The sequence below is a fragment of the Impatiens glandulifera genome, chromosome 7 (assembly GCF_907164915.1).
Source record: "Impatiens glandulifera chromosome 7, dImpGla2.1, whole genome shotgun sequence".
Taxonomy (NCBI): Eukaryota; Viridiplantae; Streptophyta; class Magnoliopsida; order Ericales; family Balsaminaceae; genus Impatiens; species Impatiens glandulifera.
The window spans coordinates 17765726-17789799 of NC_061868.1; the positions used below are offsets into that span (position 1 = coordinate 17765726).

At 34.4% G+C, this 24074-nt stretch overlaps 2 protein-coding genes across 2 annotated transcripts; one reads left to right on the plus strand and one right to left on the minus strand.

Moving 5' to 3' along the window:
* The first annotated feature begins 16593 nt into the window (after nt 1-16593).
* Nucleotides 16594-18427, plus strand: LOC124909595 (frataxin, mitochondrial-like). The gene is made up of 5 exons (XM_047450261.1): nt 16594-16811; nt 16921-16993; nt 17175-17228; nt 17316-17410; nt 17880-18427. The coding sequence occupies exons 1-5, from the start codon at nt 16594-16596 to the stop codon at nt 18007-18009; spliced, it is 570 nt and encodes a 189-aa protein (XP_047306217.1). The 3' UTR covers nt 18010-18427.
* A 978-nt stretch (nt 18428-19405) lies between these two features.
* Nucleotides 19406-20120, minus strand: LOC124910652 (zinc finger protein CONSTANS-LIKE 3-like). Its single transcript, XM_047451325.1, has 2 exons — nt 19617-20120; nt 19406-19522 (listed from the first exon to the last, which is right to left on the minus strand). Exons 1-2 carry the CDS (start codon nt 20037-20039, stop codon nt 19430-19432), a joined length of 516 nt encoding a protein of 171 aa, XP_047307281.1. The 5' UTR covers nt 20040-20120; the 3' UTR covers nt 19406-19429.
* Between the last annotated feature and the right edge of the window lie 3954 nt (nt 20121-24074).

Sequence of the window (24074 nt, forward strand, 5' to 3'; positions counted from 1 at the left end):
TTTTTGATACACATGCACAAAAACAATTAGACGGCTTAGTTTCCTTCTTATTCAAATTTTACACAATCTCATCATCAAAATTTAGTTAGTCAAAATAATTTGACCCTTAGTCAAAATAATTTGACCCAACAATTTCCCCCTTTTTGATGATGATGTTAAAACTTTGCGCAAGTAAATAGATTAATATCCATCCAATTTAAAGAAAGAGTAAAACTTGTTCACCAACTATAGAAATGAGTCCAAAAGCCAACATTTAGTTCCAAAAACTAACATTTAGAAACTAAGTTTAAAAACCAAGTTCACAAACCAACAAAATATAGTTTAGAAGAAGAGTTATTATTGATCTTCCCTTTTCACATCGATTGGATAGTTGAATCCTTCACTGCTGAATTCTTCACCATTCAGAAGGTTTCGAAAAGGAGGGAGAGAACGGCCACCACAATCACTTCCACCACTTCCACCACCACGATCACCGTTGCAACCTCCACCTCTTTTGGTTGGCCTGTAATTACCATCACCGGTTTGTTTTCTCTTTGATCTGGTGCCGGTTGAGGCAGCACTGCCTCCTCTGCTATTACTGCCACCTCTAGAACTTCCTTTCCCCATTTTTAACATTATCATCGCCTTGGAAAATGAGGTTCTTTTATTTATTAACAATTGCTTCAGCATCTTCAATTGCCTGAATTTGCCTTGCAAAAGAATCAGCTTGTTCCAATCGCTCAGCATCAACTCTGCTCATATGACCTTGTATCTCGACCATTTGATTTTAAATCAAACTCATTCCATCCATGACTTCTTGATGAAGTTCAATGGCGTTTTCCCTTTTGCAGTCGAGCAAATCGGTCTGCCGTTTGAAGAAGTTCTTTTCAAATTTAGAGTGTGTCTTGTTGAGGGTATTGATTTCGTATGTGTTCCTCTTCAAAGCTTGCTCCATTTCATTATGAGTTTTAAGACGAGAGGCAAATTCCTTCTATTTGATTTATGAGTCTTCATAATCTTCACCATGTTGGATTGCATTTCAGCCATATTCTTCTAAAGGGTGCCCATCATTGCTGTCATTGACTTCATAAGCTTTGCACCACCATCAGATGTTCCTTCATTTGATGAAATCTCTTGAGTTTGCTGGAGCGGTCCAAATGGGACTGAAATGAATGTGAACCTGCAGGCACTGCTCTAGTTCATCCTTCTCTAAATCACTTTTAAACTTTCCTTCCTCATCATCACCTAGAATATCTTCACATACCTTGTGAATCTTATTAGACGAACCGTCTGAATGATGAGGAAGGTAAGCAACATCATCATGAATATTCATAGTCGTAATCAACGGAGTTGATTGAGGAGAGTCTTCAGAACTTTCAGAAGACGTATCATTGTTATCTTGTTCCCCCTGAGATGAAGAACTCTTCTCTAATTCCTTGTCTTTTGAGGGTTCCCCTCAGATCGTGCTTCATTAGGCTGATTGGCTTCAGCCTCCTTCTCTGGAGATTCCTCTAATTCGAGAACAGGGGATTCCAGTACTTCTTCTTATTGGGTTACATGAGTTTGAATGAGTTTTATATAGGTTTCTTCTTCTTCAACAAAAGGATCGGGTTGGACTGGTTCTACAATCTTTTCAACTCTGGGTTGAGCCATTAGACGATTTTCTTCAACAGAAAAACTACCCAGTTCTATAAGAAGAGCAGCCACTTGCTCATCTTATAGAGGAGAAAAAACACAATCATCGGATAGTTGCATAGGTTCATCTTCATTTGACGAGCTTTCGAAAGGATTCACCCTGGAACAATCTACTTCATGGACGTACTTAAGAACGATAGAAATGTAGTCCTACATAATCTCATCGAGTCTTTTCAGAGCCTTCATCTCTGCATCAGCATTCTTTTCAAGGGGATTGAAGTTTTCTCTTCTGGCTTGGAGGATCGAAAAGAGAGCCCGACCTCTCAAATTTGCTTCAACAAACTCTTTTCTCTTTAGAGCTTCATAAACTTCCGACGTCTTAGCCTATTTCAGGACTCTCTTTTCAACGTTGACCAGCTTCAACCATTGATTGTTTATTCCATTTCCCTTGGTGTTCTCATCATACCTAATGGACATTCTATTCAAGACCCAAGTATCAAAGATATCGATCTTCTCAACGGCCCTTACTTTGGCTTGATCCATCATTAGGTTGACGATGCGTGTTGCTTCAGAGACCTCCTCATTTGAATTGGTTGCAATATCCTTGCCTTTTCCAATAACCTCAACAGGCTTTGGAGTGGGCCTTGGTTCCCCAAATGTTATTCCAGCAGCCTTTCTAGTTGCTCGCATGACCTCGTGAGCAGAAAGAGGTCTGTCAAAAAGCCCAGGCATGGCTTTAGACTGAACAATCTTCCTAGTCACTACGGACTCTATTTGAATTGGTTTGGAAACAGGGGCTCTTTAACTAGCAGAGAAAGAGCTTTTTCAGATGTAGTACCAGTAGCAAGGGTAAGAATGGCACCTTGCTCTAGTTCGAGATAAACTGTGGCTTCAGCAGCTACTAAATCGGGTCGACGGACAAGAGAAGGAATCATGTCAAGATTTTCAATGTTTGGACCAACTGGCTCAACAGTTGACCCGGCAGCAAGTTCCTCAACAGGAATAGAGACAGACAAATTTTATTCCAACACAGGAATATTAAACTTAGGCACTTCGGCCTAAGATTGAGTTGGGGTTACCTTAGACGATGCTTTCAAAGACGTAGATGCCCTAGGCGCCTTTGACTTTTCTTCTCTTGAAGCGAAGGACTTAGTGGGTTTTCTTAACTGGCTCGCGACTGGAGATATGGGAGACATTGGGATAGAAGCAAGTGCGGAGGTACCTTGCTTAACTTTCAAATCAACAATTCCAGATTCCTTCTTCGAAAAACTTTTCTAACTAGTAGAACTAGCCTCAAATTCATTCACTGTTCTTGTTTTTTGGCTCCTGTCGATAGAATAGAAGCCGCTGGTTGTTTAGAGCGAGTAACAGATCTTCCACCCGTCTGTTGGCTTGATGCTCCAGATATGGACTCCTTGGTTTTCTTCATTCGAACAAGAGTGTTGGAAACAATAAAGACGTTGAACACCCGGGAAGAGTTGATCGGCTCATAATCCCCCATAGGAACTCCTAAGTGTTCCAACATTCGGCTAAGTTGAGCAGCAAAGCTCACACTTTCTCTATTCTTCGGGTCAATCGTCGCGCATAGATTCAGGAACAACGTTGAGGCCCAGTTAACCTAAATCCCTTTGGAAATGGCCGTCATATAGTCAAAACGGTCTTGGCTATAAAGATGAAATGATCCCTCCTTCCCTTGAAAAGCTTTAGCAATCACATTATTCAACAAAATAAATGGGGTTTAAGAACCTTCTTACTCCCGTTTAACTTGATTTATGAACCATCGACTGAAGAAACAGTCTTCATTTCCGCCGTGATTTCTGATGGAAGATTTAGGTTGAACGTGTGGCCCTCTAATGGAAGTTCGAAGAACTCCGCATAGGACGCTTCGTTGAATGAGATTTCTGTATTGTTTACCGTTGTTGTGATAGAATCGCCAACCATGGTAGCCGATTTAATGAACTCTCGGACTTCCTTCTCGTAAAATATGAACGGCCCGTCGAGATACTTCTCGAGACCAGAGTATTCTAGAGATCTGAACATATCAACCACATCTTCCTGATCGAAAGTATAGACGGAGGGAAAATCCACCTACAAAGTACAATGTCCAAGGGTGATTCTCTTGTTGCCCATTTTATATAGAAGACGAACAGTCACAAGATGAACAAGGGTTTCTTAGAGAGAAAATCGAAGAAATCTAGGATTCTTAAGAGATTTGAGAGAGAAAAAGCTTTTTCAATCTCATGCAGAATGTCTTTATATAGATTTCTAAGAGTGAGATGGATTAACCGTCACTTTTCCTAGGAATAGGACCCATTAATTAATATTAGACGTCCTTTCCAAACAGTCATCATTAATTTTGGGAGTATATTAGTCATTTTCTCTTAACTTGAAAGACACGTGTCTTCATATTATTAAGAGATGCTATATTTATGTTTGAGCGGGAAAATTAGTATCACAGCACGTGGGACAACTGTCCTTGATCAGTCTAATACATACGTAGTTAGACGTTTTTCTTACTCCAATCTATGAGATCTAAGCATCTATTAGACGCATGGGTCTATTAGATGCAGGCATCTAATAACGTATCTTATAAACGTCTAAACGTCTATTAGACGTAGACGTCTAATTACGCATGAACAACACTGTTAGGATCTAGGTCGCGGCTGGGGAACCGGGGTCTGGCCGGTCAGCGCGTCTCACTCAAAGGTGGTGATTAATCCGGTTAGAGATTAACACCGGGGTTTCAATATTACACAAACTGTCACAAACCCTTGAACCGAGTTCAAGCGCGGAAGTGGTTTGTTTCAGGTTGAAGCAGCACACACACGAGATAGGCAGAACCAGATTTGAATAAGATAGGTTTGGAGTTTGCTGGGTCGGTTTTGCAACTCAGTAAGTCGGTTTAGATAGTGTTGAATCGGTTATAGCGGTATAAATAGGTTAGTATAGATCGGTTAGAATGTAGAACCGGCAAAAAGTAAATAACAAGACAGGTTTTATGGATGTTCGGAGATGAAACTCCTACGTCACCCCTTCCTCTCGAAACCGAGAGAAGGATATTCACTAAGGAATACACAAACACAATCCGATCGAGACTTATTTCCTGCTCGATAACACCCGTACAATTTTAACCGAAATTGTAAATACACTTCAAATAAGCGCTTAAGCTCTCTAGAGATGGAACACAATTTTGACTTAGGCTGTAGAAAACTCTTAGAACTTGTAACCGCATTTATTCCTCTTCAGCTCCTTCTTTTATAGGTGAAATGTGCCAACGGTCACATTTCATTTCCTTGAATCTGATTGGTTGAGCAGAGGTTCAGTGATTCAGACCTGGCAGTCTAGTCTTTCAGTGTGTAGGTCAAACCGGCTAGGTTTGTCTTTTGCTTAATATGGCAACTGTCGGTTGGACAGTTGCCTGTACCTGGAAGATTGCCTTTCTGATTTATCCTGGAGTGGAAAGATCTTGTAGGACTATCTTCTACAGCCTGCAGACTGTCCTCAGACTTGTATGAATATGGCAATACTAAGTCTGTTCCTTCGATATCATCCTCAACAGATACTCGAAGTATCTATTTCTACTGGTCGGTTGTTGTTTATGTTAACCGGATGACTTCCGGTTTTTCCATAGCTTCTAATTGACCGACTGTTCAATGATTCTGGCCTTCTGATTTGACCGATCTTGTCTTTCTTGTTCGGTCAGGTTTTTGGTCGGTTTGATTGCTTGACCGGTTGAGTTTCTTAACCGGTTGAGTTCTTTGACCGGTTGAGTTTCTTAACTTGTTGAGTTCTTTACCTGTTCCTGCACAAGGGATTTGTTTTTGTTAAGTTTTATTTAACCGATCTAATTTTATCTAACAAACACGTATTAAACGTGTGTTTGGTTAGACGTGAGCATCCAATTTCTCTTGTCTTATAAACGTCTAAACGTCTATTAGACGTCAGCGTCTAACCGCGCAGGTCATTAACCAAGACACGTAGACTTAGATGCATAGAGTGTAAGTAAAAATATGTTTAAGTACATGCTTTTTCTTTTAGACAACCTCGTTTAATAGACCGATTAAAACATTTTGTCTGTGTGTATCTTTATTTTCATAATAAATTTCCCTCTGATTTTGTGTATGTACAAAATGAATGACTAAATGTTTTGAGATCCTTAAGACCAAAAATATATTTTTTTTAAAAGCATAAAAGACTTAGTCCTCTGGAATGGAAAAGGCCATTTTTGATCTTCTAAAGTGTATACTCAGAAGAGTATACTCCATTCTTCCTTCCTACAGCTTTCTTGTATCACCTACACAAGAAAATATTTACAAACTTTGGTACCCACATTCAATTGGGTCCTCGATCAATCAGTCCCTTAGGAATCCATATTTGAGTAATTTTGATGGATTTCTCATTTTGTGTTGTAATTAATGCGTATGATTTTGACTTAGAAGACGTTTTCCTGCTATCCACTGATCCATTAGCTTTTGAAGATGATTTTCTTTTAAAACTCTTTGACTTTGAGTCAGGTTTTAGATTGTCAGACTTGTTGGCTGCATCTAACTTATTTTTCAGCCAGCTTACAATCGGCGGAATATAAGTTATTTTATTCTTCAAATCTACCTCTTCATGAGTTGGATAAGATTCAATGTCAGTTAAACTCCCTTTGACAAAACTTATTGGCTTAAGCTTGTCAGTTACTGAGTTTGACTTTTTGGGGGACTGGTTTGGGTCATTGTTATCAAATCCTAAACCGGATTTAGATCCAGCAAGCTTCAATAGACTGCTCTGATATTTGACATCTTCTCCAGATCTTGTCCACGCACTAACAATGTAGTTTAACCTTTTGTTTTCAAAAGAAAGAGTTTGAATCTGTTCTTTGAGCATCTCATTCTCAAATAAGATCTCTACTATTTTTCCAAAAGCATTTGATTCTTGAGTTTGAGACAAAACAAGTTGAGATAATTTAGATGAATATTTTATTTTATTTAGGGATTCTGCTAGCTTTCTGTACTCTATGACCATGTCATCTAGTGCAGCTATCAGTTGTTCCCTTGAAAAAATTTCAGAAGAGAAGTTAAATACCTCAGTTTCCTGAGTTTCTTCTTCGTCTTTTCTTTCCATGAAGCAAACAACCTCGTCTTCATCATTGTCGATGGATGAGAAGTAAGAGTCACTATAGTTTCGTCTGTTCTTCCCGTCCCCTGCCATAAGAGCCTTTAGCTCCTTTTCATCTTCCTTTTTCTTCTCATCACGCTTCGGCTTCCGACATTCCGATTGGTAATGACCTAGAATGCCACAGTTATAACATTTAACATTAGCTTTGGATTTCTTATTATCATTAGAATTTGAAGAGCTTGAGTTAGAGTTTCTCTTCTTTGTGAAGTCGCCAAACTTCTTCAAGAAGAGAGAAATAGCATCATTGCTGAGTTGTTGGGCGGCTGTCTGCACATCAGGAGCGGCAGGTGACTCTTCAGTAGTCATCAACGCTTTGGCAATGATAATAGATGTGGATTGATCTTCTTCAATCCTTGAGTTCAACTCGAACTCATATGCCTGAGATCAGCAAACAAATCAAAGAGCGATATCTTATTAAGGTCTTTGGATTCCCTCAGAGCCATTGTCTTTATGTCTCATTCCCTCGGAAGAGCATACATGACCATGATAGCAAGCTCCCTGTTGCTATAGGTCTTACCAAGAATAGATAGAGTGGAGACAATCTGGCTGAACCTTGTGTCGAACTCATTCATCGTTTCTCCGGGACGCATTTTGAAACTGTCGAACTGTTGAATGGCAACCATAATATTGTTCTCTTTTGTTTTCTCATTGCCCTCACGCAGTTGGGTAAGTCTGTCCCAGATCTCCTTGGCAGTATCACACTCGATGATGTAGTTGAACATACTGTCATCATGAGATCTGTACAAAACGTCTAATGCCATGTTGTTGAGGTTGTTCTTCCTTTTGTCTTCATTAGTCCATTCGGATTTCTCCTTATCAATCTTGATGGGACCATCTGTGATAACGCTCCACATGTCGTCATGAAGAGAAGAAAGATGAGCACGAACTCTCTTCTTCCACACGATATAGTTTTCTCTTGAGAATGTGGGGATTGCGGTAGCACTGGCATCTTTGGTTATGGTCAACATTCTTGCTGAAAGCTTGAGAATAGAAACAGAGCTCTCATACCAATTGATAGGATCGACGACACCAATAGAGACAGAGGTCTAGCTATTGATGACAACTTCGTACAAAAACAGTTTGATGGAAATTCTGTTAGGGATTTAAATCACTTTTTATTCTTCACAAACCCTTGCAAACTCTTGAACGATTAAAGTGCGGAAATATTTTCTCAGGTTTGAAGCTAAGAACCAATGAAGGAGAAGATGATAGAATGTAAATAACACAGTAGTTTGTTTATGGATGTTCAGAGCAAAACTCTCCTACGTCACCCCTTCTTCCAACCACCGGAAGGATTCACTATACTTTTCTTTGAATCAAATACAGTTGCAAAGCTAGCTCACTGTTGAACAGAACATACTCTATTCAACTTACAGTATATTAAAGAATATCACCCAGCTAGACAATACTTTGATTATATCTCTCTCTTGATGTACACACAGTAAAACAAGAAATCAATTCGTGAGATTGTAATTTCATTAGCAAGTTTCTGTATCAAGTATCTAGTTGTTCTTCCGTTGTCCTTGAGGATCCTTAAATAAAGAGCAGGTACCAACAGTCGAATCTTCTGTAATGACATGTGGAGAATACCCATTTGAGAGCCTCCATAGTACACAGGTACAGCAGAAACTGAGTACCATGAACATGGTCGTACCAATCTGGTAGTGCGCAGAATATTCTTCTAGGATTTTCCTACAAGAAACAAGTAGTGGGAAGAATATTTGCTTACGTGGCATTAATTCATTGGATGTAACTAGTTGTCGTACTGATCCACACGGAATAGTGGAGCAGGAGTACCGTACAGCTAGTTGATCGTGGGTAGACGGATGTTAGCTTCAAGCAACTACTTAAGCATAGCATTAGACGTGCTCCAATTAAACTGACAAGTCTAATGAAGTTAGACGCCCTCGTCTAGTAGCAGGATCCATTTAACCACCAGGTCTAATGGAGTTAGACTACACGTCTAACTTCGAGTCCCTTTAGACTAATCTGAAGGAGTTAGACTGCACGTCTAACTTTCATCAGTTAGACTGCACGTCTAACTACGCATGTTAGACTGCATGTCTAACTATGAGTCCCTTCAGACTAATCTGAAAGAGTTAGACTACACGTCTAATTTTCATCTATTAGACTACACGTCTAACTATGCATGTTAGACTGCACGTCTAACTACGCCTATTAGACTGCATGTCTAACTACGCCTGTTAGACTTTACGTCTAACTACGTCTCTGTTAGACTGCACGTCTAACTACGCATCTGTTAGACTACACGTCTAACTACGCTTGTTAAACTCCACGTCTAACTACGCCTGTTAGACTATCCATCTAACTACGCATCTGTTAGACTGCCCGTCTAACTACGCATCTGTTAGACTGCACGTCTAACTACGTCTCTATTAGACTACCCGTCTAACTACGCATCTATTAGACCACACGTCTAACTACGCATCTATTAAACTGCACGTCTAACTACCTATATGTTAGACTGCCCGTCTAACTACGTATCTATTAGACTGCACGTCTAACTACGTATCTGTTAGACTACACGTCTAACTACGTATCTGTTATACTGCACGTCTAACTAAATGCGTCTAATAGTCAGTAAGTATAATGAACCTCATTCAGACTAAGTCTAATTTAGCACGATTTTGATACACCTGCACAAAAACAATTAGACGGCTTAGTTTCCTTCTTATTCAAGTTTTACACAATCTCATCATCAAAATTTCGTTAGTCAAAATGATTTGACCCTTAGTCAAAATAATTTGACCCAACAGTCTTGGGATACTCGATCCCAGACTCAAGCCTCTCGGTCCTAAGTCTTGGGATTCTTGGTCCTAGGTTTAGATTTATCGATTGTGGGTCTTAAGAGTCTCGGTCCCAGGTCAGACCTATTGGTCCTAGGTCCAATCTTTATCGGTCCTAGGTCGGATTTTAAGGCTATTTTAAAGTGTGAGGAGCTATCCAATAGTTTCTTTATATACTACATATACTTGATTGGTACCAAAACAAGAGCACTGGTTGTTCATTTTGCCAAATCAAAAACTCAAAATTTTCATTTATTTTTTAAATTTTTTATTTTGATCAAACATGATCCGGATGGATCAAACCTGATTTAAATAGTTTCCCAACATTTTTACAATTGGGAAATTTTATGGGTTGTGATTTGATCGAATTAACCCAAGAATAGCAAACCCATTTTTTTATTTTTGAAATTGAAATTTGGGTTTTTGTTGTTATTTAGATCAATTTTTCAATTATATCATATTCAGATAATTTATAAAACGTGGATATTAACCCTAAGTTCTTGGGTTCGAGCCCGTTAGGCGGCAAGTTCTGCGCCTAGTTAAATGGTTAAGTGTGTTTGCGGGCTACATACTTAATCTGTTGTCCTATTTTTAATTTTCCCAAAAAAATCATCTAGGGATGAATTCTCAACCATAAAACATCATAAACAACAAGCTTATGCAATTTGAAATATAAATATTTCAAATTGTAAATATGATTTAGAGTTTGATTGGAACCATACCAAGGATTGGAAAACACTCCTTGATCCTTAGGGAAGCTTTCTAGATGCTCTCCAAGCTTTAAGGCCTTAAATAGAAAATTTAAAAAATCCGAAACTTTGAAGCTTTGAAGCTTTCATGGAGGATTTTGATTTTCTTCGATTTAAGGGTTGTGTGTAGGTTCTTTCACTTAAGAATGACTTGAGGGGGTATTTATACTCATCTTAAGCCGGTTTGGGAAGCCAAGTGGGATGAATCAGTCAAAAGTCATTAATGATTTTTTAGTGTTCTTGGTTTGTAGTCGCCGGAGTAGGCCGTGACGAGGCCTAAGGTTATAGGAAGAATGATCACCATTGTAGGGTGATCATTCTAGATTTTGAATCAGCTCATTTGGTAGACCAATGGCTGAGATGCAAAAAGCCAAAATCATCACGGGTTCTTCATGCTTATCTAGACGGCGTCGTGATGAAGAAGGTGATCGGAACCAAAAACGACGTTGTTTTGATGGCTTATTGGCATTCCGTCTACGTTCCATCTAGCGTCGTTGGCATTTGGGCGTTTTCAATGGGGTTGACGTCTCGTTAGTTGATTCAGTTCTCATCGGCGCACACTTCCTTCCGTTGCAACGGGCTACGCGGAGCGCTCTAGCGCGTTGGATGAAAACTGGGCGTTCATCCAATGGATTCAATTCCTACTTTAGCCATTTTATCTGTTTTCGGCTACACTCAATTACATATATTTATTTTTATTTAAAACCTTAAGGGTTTATTTGAAATTGGTTTTTCTTTCACTCTTTATGTTTTAATTTTGATATTTTGTAATACACAAAATATTAAAATAAATATGGCAAATATTTTAACAATTTATTTTATTTTTTATTTTTTGTATATTTTTAGGATTTAAATAAATAATTCTTTTAGATGAAATAGATACAACAATTCATCAAAATTATTTATTTGTGTCCTTTAATTTTTCTAAAATTATTTTAAGACATTATGGTATCGTTTGGTACATAGAACTAATTATATGTGTACAAGGTGTAAGTAGGTATAAGTTATATGAGGGTATTAAAATGTATAAATTATATAGGTTATATGTGTTTGGTTGAATGTATAAAAGAGGTATAAATTGTATATATATTTTATAATTTTGTGTTTGGTTTGTGATATAAGAAAAGTAATAGAAAGATAAAAGATTATTTTATCCTTATATTTATAAAAATTATTTTAATATTTATCTTATTTAGTTTTTATTTTTAATTATATTTAAATTAATAAAATAATATTTAACTTAGTAAAAGTAATATATATTTATTGTATAAATATTTAAAAAATAATAATGTTATTCATAATTTTTCAAAATTTCATGGGGATGTATATGTAATTTATGACCTCAATGACAAATCTAGCCCAGAATTTATAAATGGTATGACTAACCATTCTATAAAACTTTTAAAATTGAGATAAGTATATTGTTTATACGTAGAATGCAACTTAGTGGAAATTTCCATTAAAATGATAGGATGCAGTAGTCTCACCTAATGAAAGGTGAAACAAAAGACAATCTTTTGTTATTATACTTGAACTTGTTTTAATGTGCTTCGACTGCTCCAATTTATTACCAAAAAACATTTCTCTTTTGTAATACTAGATCTATCTTCTTCATATGCAATCAAGCAACAAGTTAACTATCACAAATTTTCCATCACCTTTAGTGTATGCAGCCATGAGTGATACGGTATTTCACTAGACTTCATTTCTATAAGAACGTTTCTTCAGAACCTCCTGAACCAATTCTTGTAACTTATCCTCCTTCTACTTCTACTTCCCTCTAAATTTCATTTTTATCAATCTCTCCATTCGGTTATGACCCTCTATCCACATATTCTCAAAAGACTTCAACTACCACAAATCCTCAAAGAACTGTCGCAACACTTTGGACATTAGTTTCACCGACACTGAAAGAGATGTTTTCATGTCCCAGTAATTCTTCAGAGACTGTTCTTCTATAATTTTTAACAAATATTTCAGCAATTTAAATATCACCATATCATAACACATTCACCATACCTTCCTTTAGACGAATCTCATCTGCTCCAATCAAACTCATCTGTAACATTAATATAACATTGTTTCTAACTTCTTCTCTTTGATCCAAACATATTTTCTTCATCCCTACACCATTCTCAGCCACATCTCCCATATTCTTAAACCTTCTTCATCATCAGAAGCACCGCATCATTTTGCTAGACAGAATATTAAGCCTCCCATAAGAACTAACGATCTAACCAGAATTGCATTTGTTTTCACCAGTTGCATAACTTTCTGGATTATTTGTTCATAATACGCATTTGTTACCCGAGCATCGAGCTTTAATACAAGTTGTAGTGACTTGAGAAGCTCGTCAGTTAGATCTTCATTATATGGAAGCAGTCAATGACATATTTTCAGTAGCCCAAAAATACCATTTTCCACCAAAGGACAGAACATTAAAGTTGAATGGACAATATTATCTATGAGTTCATAAACACACTTCCAAAGAAGCATAATTCTGTAGCGGTTATTCAATGTGATTGTGATTAATAATTCAAGGCAAAAAGACAACAGCTGCTTCGTCTTCTAGAAGATTATTATCTCCCTTACGACATCGTCCAACAACAAATATTAGATTAGAGTCTGAGTGAGTTGTAAGAGCGATTCAGATTGCAGAAATTGGCTTTTAGAAAGTAAGTATGCAATATATATGGCATTCTTGAATCATCTAAATAATAGATATAGTTACAAACTCTTCTTAGCTCGGTTGTGGCGATGGCTCCTCTTTATCAATATACAAGAGCACATTAAACTGTCTCATCAAACTAATAATAAGCTCATAGCCTTAGTATTTTCTTCTGCAAAAGCATTTGGTTCTAACTCCCATGAATTAGATAGTGCCATATGTCCCACCACACAGGGGCGAAGCCAGGATTTGAAACCTACCCGGGCTAATTTTTTTTTAAAAAATCTATCCGGGCTAGTTTTATAGTTGGATGTCACTAATGTCTTTTAGCGACGGAAACGACCAATAACGACGGTAATTTACCGTCGTTATTGATAAAAATACATAGAAGCCGTTTAAGGCTACCCGGGCTACAGCCCGGACCGGCTTGTACTTGGCTCCACCCCTGCCACCACAACGTCCAACGAAACGAAGGAGGTCAATGCCAAATTAGAAACTAGAGTAGAATTACTTAGTGATGTCAGCGCCAAACTCGAAGGTGGTTTAGTGCAGGCAAAATAGACTCTCTTGAGGGAGGAGATACTTCTGGTATTGAGATTAGCTTTTTCTGACGTTCTTCCTGTATTTTCACTTTAGGTCAATGAAGAAGAAATATGGATAATGATTGAAAGAGATAAAATAAAAAATAAAATAGTTTATTAAGAAAAGAAATTTATATATAAGGTTAAGTATAATTTACACCGTATAATTTATATGGCATATAATCACTGTATATATAAAATTGTGTAACCAAATAACCAATTAAATTTACTATACATATTATTTATCATATATCTACAATACTATACATATAACTAAACGAAGTATATGTGTATAACATTTATTCTAAATAATTTTATTTTTTATTTTGGTCTTAACTTTTAATTAATTTAATTAATTAGCACAATAATTAATTAATTGTTTTAAACATGTTTTTGGTCACGGGATTAACTATTTTAACCTTATTTATTTAAAAATAATTCAAAATAATTATTTTAATATTTAAATTAGAATGTAGATTTTTAGTGCTTACAATGACAATTGAATTATAATTAAAACGAGAAATATGTAATTTTAAGAATATGTAGATTGTTCAACAAACAAATTTAAAAGAAAAAGAATATTTAAAAGAAAAGTTAAAAAAAGACAAAGATGATCACTATGCATGCATATCGTGTAAGGATCTATTAAAAAATAATAATATAATCGAATTCGTGATATTTTGATTTCTTAAACCGACTATAATCATTGAACTACCGGTGGGTGCGATTATGCTTTTAGTTACAGTTCGTAATACATGTGTGATTAGAACCCAACAATTTTCACTTTAGTAAAAGGAGAACACGACAATTTAATTACAATTAAAGAGAAAAATATGTAATTTTAAGAATATGTAAATTTTCAAATGACAAATTTAAAAGAAAAAGAATACTTAAAAGAAAAGTTAAAAAAAAAAAGAAAAAGATGATCACAAAGGTCAATGACTCAATGTATTTATATTTTGTAGAATATTTTAACCCATGTCATTTATCCTTAAAATTAACTCTAAAACTTTAACAACCACTTAAATTATAATGAATGAGTAATTTCATAGAAAAAAAAGGATTTATTTTTCTTATAGTCATTCTAAGCAAAGGGTCAAACTTAAAAATAAAAATAGTTTGAATAATTAAGCATCTCAATTTTAGTGAAATAAACCTAACTTAAAATTTTGAAAATAATGAAGAGAAAGTCAAAACGCAATAGAAAAGAGCATGTGAATATATTCATATGCTTTATTCCTTTTGTTCACATAAATTTTGTTTTATTTTCTATAACAAGTATTATTTACTTAATATTTATTGATTTATTGTTTCTAGGACATTAACTTATATATATACTTTTAAATAACAATATTCCCTTGTGCATTTCACCTAATCTAATAAAAAAGTATGTATATAATTGTGATTTGAAATAAATCAAATAAAATATGAATATTTTATAAGTTGGTCTAATAGGCTATAAATATTACTTCGTTGACGTGGTGATGATTCGATGACTTGTTAGTTTATTTTTATTGGTATTCGAGACATTATGTAGTATTAGAGTCGATTAAATAATAAAAATTGTATCACTTCTACCTAAACAAATGTCACGTATTTTACTTTTAAAATAATATCTGATAGATTGAGAGTATAATGAGACCACTTTCTAAATTTTGTAAGAACAAATTACTAAGTGATTCATTTGTAGAGTTATAACTTAGACAAATCGAACTATGAAATATAAATAAATTCACGACAAAAAAAATCAGATTACTAAGTTGGAATGATAATGATATGTCATGTTGATAAATCGAAATAAAAAATAGACTCTTGTAAAGGGAAATTGGCTCAAATGGGTTTCATAACCCTCGAAATTCCTCAAATGGACAAAATCATAAAACATTGCCCAAATTGGTCTCCTGGACGAAAATACCCCTGATTTTCCTTCGCGTAACCGTTAGCCTTCCCGTAACCCTTCGCGTAATCAGTTCACTTCGCGTAATCATTTCTTCGCGTAACACGTTCTATAAAAAGATTTTTTATTTTTTATCTTCTTTCTCTCTCTCTTTCGCGTAAACCCCTTTTCTTCTTCTTCAATCCCTTTGTTGCTCGATCCAGTTTGTATTCCTCTCGATTTCGGTCAACTCCCCCGCCACCGCCGTTCCCTGCATGTTTGATAGTTTCCCGATTTACAGGTTTTGAAAATGGGTATGTCAATGTTCCTTTTTACGCATTATATGACAAGCATTACATAAAAAGGAACATTGACATACCCATTTTCAAAACCTGTAAATCGGGAAACTGTCAAACATGTAGGGAACGGCGGTGGCGACATCGGTGGCGACATCGGTGGAGAGGGAGTTGACAGGAATCGAGAGAAATACAAACTGGATCGAGCAACAAAGAGTTTGAAAAAGAAGAAAAGGGATTACGCGAAAGAGAGAGAAAGAAGATAAAAAAAATGAAAAAAATCATTTTATAGGACGTGTTACACGAAGCCTTGCGCGAAGCGTTACGCGGAGCAATGATTACGCGAAAGGCTAACTGTTACGCGAAGAAAAATCAGGGGTATTTTCGTCCGGGAGACCCGACAATATTTTATGGTTTTTACCATTTGAGGAATTTCAAAGGTTATGAAACCCATCTGAACCCATTTCCCCTTGTAAAAGAATTGAAGAGATTATGATTTTTGGTATCAATGAATCGAAGCAAAATATACTCTTTTAAGAAAATATTGAATCTAGATTATAAAAATTAGTTTTAAGGGTTTATCGGCTTAATCAATCTATGGCCAGCCAGTCTGCAGTTTTCCAATTCCAGGTCAGAATTCAGAACAATTCTCGCCGCCTTGTTGAATCGCCCCAATCCTTTCGCGATAATCGGGCGAGGCGGTCATTGCTTGTGAATTGATTCAGAATAGTTGGAGAACGCCAATCAAGGATAAGCTTATTCACCACTCGTCTGCTTCCGCCACCTGTAGAAGACGAATCGCCGGTGCCAGTCCGAGCTCTGAGTAGGTTCAAAGAAGAATGCCGCCTCCATCTTCTACAAAATTGCTTCTGCTAAGGAGACTCTCCATGGCTTTTAGGTCAAATCATCGTCATCCTTCCGCACTTATTTCCCTTCGTCGATCGGTTCTACATTCTTCCTTAGGGTTTCTAGAACATATGGACATTGTCTCCCGTCCTCCAAGTAGAAGCTTTTGCCATCTCAACGAGCCTCAGGGTCCGACCCCCATTGATTACCAGTAAGTTTATATCCTCACAACAATGGGTGGAAATTTTGTAACTTTAATTTGGAAAATCATGCTTATATCTTGTGATACTTGAGTTGATAAATTCTTTATGTGAATGCAGTTCTTTGTTACAGGAGGATGAATATCATAAACTGGCAGATTCTACAATACATAACTTTCTAGAGAAAATAGAGGTGATTTTTTTCCTCATTTTGTTTCATTAAAGCTCCAATGATCATACATTTAATAACCCTCTTCCATTAAGTAATAGAGAATTGACAATGAAATAGGAGATGAATAGATGATCAATACCAATTCAATTGTTATCTCCAACTATGGAGTTTTGTGTTGTTTTAATAATCGTTTCTGTTTCTTTGGCAGGAATATGGCGATTCGGTTGATATTGATGGATTTGACATCGATTATGGAGTAAGTTTTACAAATATTTCCATCTCCAAAATCTTTTTTTTCTCTTGAACATTGTTTCAATTGGTTTGTTTTTTCATGGATGGGTAGAACCAGGTTTTAACCCTGAGACTTGGGAGTTTAGGAACCTATGTCTTAAACAAGCAAACACCAAACAGACAATTATGGCTGTCTTCCCCTGTGAGGTATGATTTTGCCTTGTCCTGTTTTATGGAATTTGCATATATATATATGTCAAGTTGATGAATCTTTTTTTTTATTTAGAAAGAGTAAGATTGTTAAATCATTACTGTTAATATTATAAAGGTGCTATAGAAATCCAAAAATCAATGTCATTGTGTAGGTTCTAGAGAACATATCAAATAAAGAAGCAACTTAAAACTGAATTTACTAATTCTTTTGTTAAATATGTTAGAATCCAAGAATTCTAAACCAACATGCCTAACTCTAATAATGCTTAGAAAAATTGACCAAGTTAGTAAAAATTTGACAAAGTGGGTGATTTGTTACTATTTGCCAGTTCAGTTTTGTGCAAATTGAGTTTTTTTCAATGAAAGTTATATGATAAGAAAGCATATTATTATGTTAAAGAAGGATGAGGCTCAGTGTCTCTTATAAACATAAACATATATACTATGGATTTTGTTAATGCAGTGGCCCATCCAGATATGATTGGGATCGAAATGCACAAGCTTGGGTTTATAGGCGAACTAAAACAAATCTGTCTAGTATTCTCGAAAGCGAATTGGAGAAGCTATGTGGTTCATCTGTTTGTCTTTCCTGAAAAAGTTATCTTTGTGCTAAATTAAAGTTCAGGCAAGTTGTTTATTATTCAACAAATGACAATTATATTCTATCATAAACTTTGTTTATATCTTATGTATAGTCAAGGTTATTACATTTTTCTTTCCTTTAAGTTATGAATACCCCATATTGAAATGACGATGAGAGAGAAGAGGAAACAAAAAGAGCCACAAATATGGAGGAGAAAAAGAAGTAAAACAAAGCACAACCACAAATGGGTGATGTTTAGAACCACTTGATTCAATTCTCCATTCAATTTAATACTATTATATATATATATGGTCAAATTGGTTGGTTGTTTCATCAATTTTTATTTACACCATGGAACATGTTTGATTAAACATAAATGTTTCATAATCCAACCCTTTCATTTTTTTTTATATATGAAGTGGTGTCCACGTTATGGTCCCATTTATTTTCAGCCTTTTATTTCATGTACAACCTTTTATTTTTTTAAAATGGACAGTTTTATTAATACTTTATTTTAGATATTTGTTTGACATGGAATAGAAAATTGACTAATATATGTGAAGTTCAATGAATTTAGTAGTAGTGTGATAAGAAGGTTTGAGCCGCCTCTTTGGAAAACTTTCTAGAAATATTAAAGAAGGATCATCATCTTTAATGAAAATGAATTTGTTATTAATAATGAGTTTTTATTTTTTTCTTAATTACAAACTAAGGAGAAAAAATAAATAAATCTCTTTTTCTATTGCAAAAATAAAACCATTATCAAACTATCACGTAACCATTCCAATAAAAATGAAATTTTATGTGTTTTATCAAGTTAAATGCTTATCCATAATACTCTATTTATTTTAATTCAACAATTATTTAACTATATATAATAATAAAAAAATTTATTAAATGATGACACTTTCGTAATTATTATAATCCTTTTATATATGATTTTTTTTACTACCTATCATCATTCTGCTTAGTTTCGGAAAATCCATTTTCTTGACAATATGGACAGAGTTTATTACTATTTAAGATAAAATTAAATTAAAGAATATTTTTTATATTATCATAAAGAAAATAAACTTAATTTTTTTTAAAAAAGGGAGCCGAAAGTTCGAAACGAATTATAATTTGGAATCAGTTTTTAAAGTAAAATAATTTTATTCTTAATTGTTTTGAAAGATGGATTTTTTTTTTAACTGGAAGTAAAATAATAATAATAATAAAATGGTTATTTTTGATAAATTTTTAGGTAAAGTTATTAGAAATTAGGATTGATTTTTTTTTTTGAAAAAATAATAAAAACAATTGTAACAAATAACCTAAATTTGAAGATAATCTGAAACAAGATTAATTAATTAATTATTACGAATTCATATTTCAGATTTGGATCATCCAGATTAATCTATAATCTATTCTAATGATCATCAACCTTAGGGTTATGATTCATTCGATTCCAGTCTTTGAACTTTCAACGCTCTTGAACTTCCTCTCAAAGAAGATGAACAACATTCATCATCATCATCATCGTCCTGTCACAAAATTAACAGCAGATCTTCAGAACGAGAAAAAAAAAAGAAAAAAGAATGAAGAAATCGAAAATTATTATGAACTCAGATTACATACATCAGATGTGAGATCTACATTATTATGATTTCCTCTCATTCGCTTCAAGATCCTGTTGGACGAATCTAAACAGCTAGATGAACTCGCAGCAGCAGGAGGAGATTGAGATTGAGATTGATCTTGATCCGACGACAAAGGAACAACCTGAATTTCTTCTTCATACTGTTTTCCAGAACGGAGCACTTTCATTCGATCATAACCGTCAACGCATCTGATACACATGGACACAATCAGACCTAGGCTGGGACCAGAAGCTTTCCACGGCGTGGAAGACTGACAAACGCGACAGAGTAGATTCCTGATATGTTTAGCAACTAGAAAATTGGCGGAATGAACCCTAGAATCGCAGTCCAAACAAATAAATGCTTGATCGGAATCACAATACATCCTGGCAGGCGCATTGCAAAGCTCGCATATCTTCATGATCAAGAGAAAGCGATAGAGATAGAGAAGTTGATGTGTTTGGTGGATTTGCGGAATAGAAGAAGAAAGAAGAAGTAGAGAGAGAGAGAGAAAGGGAGAGGGGGGGGCAGATGTAAGGTTAAGAAAGAAGGAAAAGAAGGAAGGGAGAGTCTTTGTTTCTCTTTCTTGTGGCTCAAATGAGTCATAGGAGAAAAGTGGGACCCCGTATTTCTCTCTATTACATTTTCCACCATGAGAGATTTCTTGGAAGTAATTCTCTTAGGTATTGAAAGGACCAAATAAACGTGACGTGTCGTCCTCGTGGAAAGGAAAGGTGGATCATCACAAAATCGTGATACGCCTGCGTGGCTATATTTCCTTCTCCTTGGAGGGACCCAGCCCACTCTCAAATCTTTATTATTATTTATTTTACTTTTATAATTATCTTCATTTTTTTTAAATAATTATATAAAAGTTTATATAAGTGTGTAATAATTAAAATTATAATAAGAAAATTCTGATTACAAGGATGTAACTATTAGTTAGTGACAAAGAAAAAGAAAAAGAAAAAGAAAATCAAACAAATTAATTATTAAAAACATTTAAAAAATAAATAAATCTGTTTGAGTGATTTTTTTTTGTTCGAAAAAAAAACTATAGATCTAGTAACTTCATTTACATTATTGTTTTTAAAAAGTGAACAAACAACGACTCGAGAAATTGTCACCAAGACAATCGAATGACATTAGGGGTGTCAATTTGGGTGGGTTAAATTCGGCAAAAACAACCAACCCAAACAAAGACCAACCCGATCAACCAAAAATAATTTTATTACTATTAAAATTATTCTTCTAATATTTAAAAAAAATTTAAAAATTAAAAATATATAATAATAATAATATTTTAATTATAATTTAATTATAATTTTATTTTTTTTTAAAATAACAAAAATATATGATAATTATATTCATGTGTTTAATAAAGTCTAATTGTCTAAAATATTAATTACTCAAAAATAAAAATACAATTGTTTAAAAAGTTTAAAATTTTATGAGAATAAATATTAGGTAACAAAAATGGTGATATCAATATAGCAAAACAAAAGTAACTTTCAAATTTTAAACTCCATTGTTGTACACTTTTTATTAGTTTAATCAGTTGAATCATTTAATTCATACCCATCTATTAATAAACTCATAATATTAGTATTCATCTAATCGCACCAACCTAACTTTAGTATTTTCTACAAAAGGAAAATATTGATCAAAGTGTCAAACAAATAATTTAAAAAAAAAGACGAACCATTAACTTTTTTTCCAACTAACCAATCTCTACATGCCTCGACAACATCAGGCTTCATTGGACTACGATATTAGTCAAGTATCTTACTATCGATGCTAAAAGCTGATATTGAAGCAACAGTAGAAATTGGAACACTTAAGATATCTCTAGCCATTTGTGCAAGTTCAGGATACCTAAATTGGCGAGCTTTCCAGAATGCGAGAACATCAAATTTTGTAACTGTCAATTTTCGGTTCTTCCTAAATAGAGATCTAATTGATTCTTTTGAGCTTTGCCATTAAATTCCAAACTTTGAAATGTATCAAATTCCTATATCATTAATGAAAATGTATTGGTAATGAAAAAGTAAAAAATAATGAGAAAAAGATAACATTAGTACCTTAAAAACATTCATTGCATCCACTACTTGAATTTAGAGTAAATAAAGCATTATCATCAATGGAATTATGAGAACTTGATGAAGATGCACTGTTAGTACTTGGAAGCAATACCCATATATTTCTCAAACAAAGAATATAATTTAGACCTTACCAGACTTAATTCATTAATTACTACCATTTTCATATAACTTGGTGTAACAAAACTCAACAAACTACATCTTGAACATTGGATCAACTATCGCAAACAAAATGTTATAATCTTTCTAGTTCAAATTTTAGAAACATTCGAATGACCATTTGAAATCATCAGAGCTTTGTAAGGCTTGACTTAATGTCAACTAAACCGTAAAGACACAGGAAAGTAAAGGTTGACAGAAGGATATTTCACTCAAAAAAACAAAGTTGTTGTGTCATAAAAAAATCTCAAGGAATCTGTATACTTTTTTAACTTGTTCCCACTCATCAACCGATAGACAATGTGTGAAATTAGTGTCAGTCAATCTCAAATGATTAAAAACACGTCGATAATACAAGGCACTAGAAATCATTAAATACGTAGAATTGCATCTAGTAGGAACATCTTACCTAAGTGATTTCTTAGAATCAAGTGAAGTCTGGGTAACCGATTCTATAAACTTTTGCTTTCTCACTCGATTGACTTTTACATACTTTATACATTCACCAATCTTATCAACAACACTATCAATTCTTTTCAAACCTTCTTGCACAATTAAATTGAGAATGTGGGCACAACAACAAACATGCAAAAACTCATGACATTCACTAATGAAAATTTTAAATCAAGTTTTTATCTTAAAAGACCAACAAGCACATCATTTGCAACAACATTATTTAATGTAAATGTAAAACAATTTTCCTAAATTCTTCAAACATTGAATAAACTATTAATTTTATCACACAATGCAATACCAGAATGAGATGGAGGCATGTAAGAGAAATTAATAATCAATTTTTTGAAAAACCCAATTAAAATCAATAAAATGTATTGTTAAGCATATATAATGACAATATAAATCCACAAATCAGAAGTGAAACAAATCTTCCAAGACATGAACGCATTTCCTGAGCTAGCCTATTGCATTCATTTTTATGCATCTGGAGAATATTAATCCTTTCAGTATTTTTATGCATCTGGAGAATATTAATCCTTTCAGTGTTTCTAGTGAAAGGATTGACTTGAAGTTCTAAATAGGTAAAAATTGTTCTAATTGCCTCATATTCTACATACTGAAATGGTAAATCATGCCTCATAATTGTTAAAATTGACCACTCTCCAAATCTTTCATGGCTTAACTTTATTTGTGATATAATGTAAAGAATTTTATTACCTTGTTCTAGCAAAGCCTAAGTAATATCACGAGTTTTCTGTCTAGCACACTAATTAATTATATGGCGTTCAAGATTACCTTTCCCTATACTACTGTTAGCTTGGTATGTAATCCCACATGCTTTACATTTGCAAAGTATATCTTCTCCCGCTATTTTAGGAAGCATCTCAAAATATTGTCACTACTTTAATTTGAAGGGTCTCTTTCGTTTATCAATTCCACTTTTGGAGGCTTGACCTTGAGAATTAATATAGGTTTGTTCATTTGCATCTAAATTCATCATTCATCATAGGTACACATCATTCATCATAGGTACACCGTCCAATATAGGTTTGTTCATTTGCATCTAAATTCATCATAGGTACACCGTCCATAATATTTTGATTATGGTCAATACCAATAAGTTGTGAACTCAATCTATTATTGATGGAAATTGTTGGAGTTGAAGAGATAAGAGATTGAATGAGATAATAAATGGAAGAGAAATGGACGCGGAAGAAAGAAATATGGATACATATTAGTTATGGTTAATTTTTTTAGGTTAGGTGTTAAGGATGACAATTTGAAACCGTCCCGCGATAACCGAATCGAATTGCCCCGATTTGGGCGGTTTTCCCCCGAAACTGAACGGGGATGGGGAGAGGATGGTATTTGTGTCCCCCGTCCCGCCTCGATCTCACCCTGATTCTGTCTCGGACACTATAAACACATTTAAATATATATAATTACTAATATATTAATTTATTAATTATATTTTATAAGAGTGGTAAGTTTATTTCTTTATAATAATATATTTTTTTAAAATATATTAAAATATATATTATATTAAAAAAATCTGTTTATATAATTTTATTTTATAATTTTTAATTTATTTTTAAATATTTTATAAATGTTGCCCCACGGTGATTCTCTGAAACCGAATGGGGGTGAAGATGGTATTAAAAGAATCACCAAGTTAAAAACGGAGTGGGGATAATAAATTCATTCTCCGCCCCGAACTGTCCCATTGCCATCCCTAACATGCA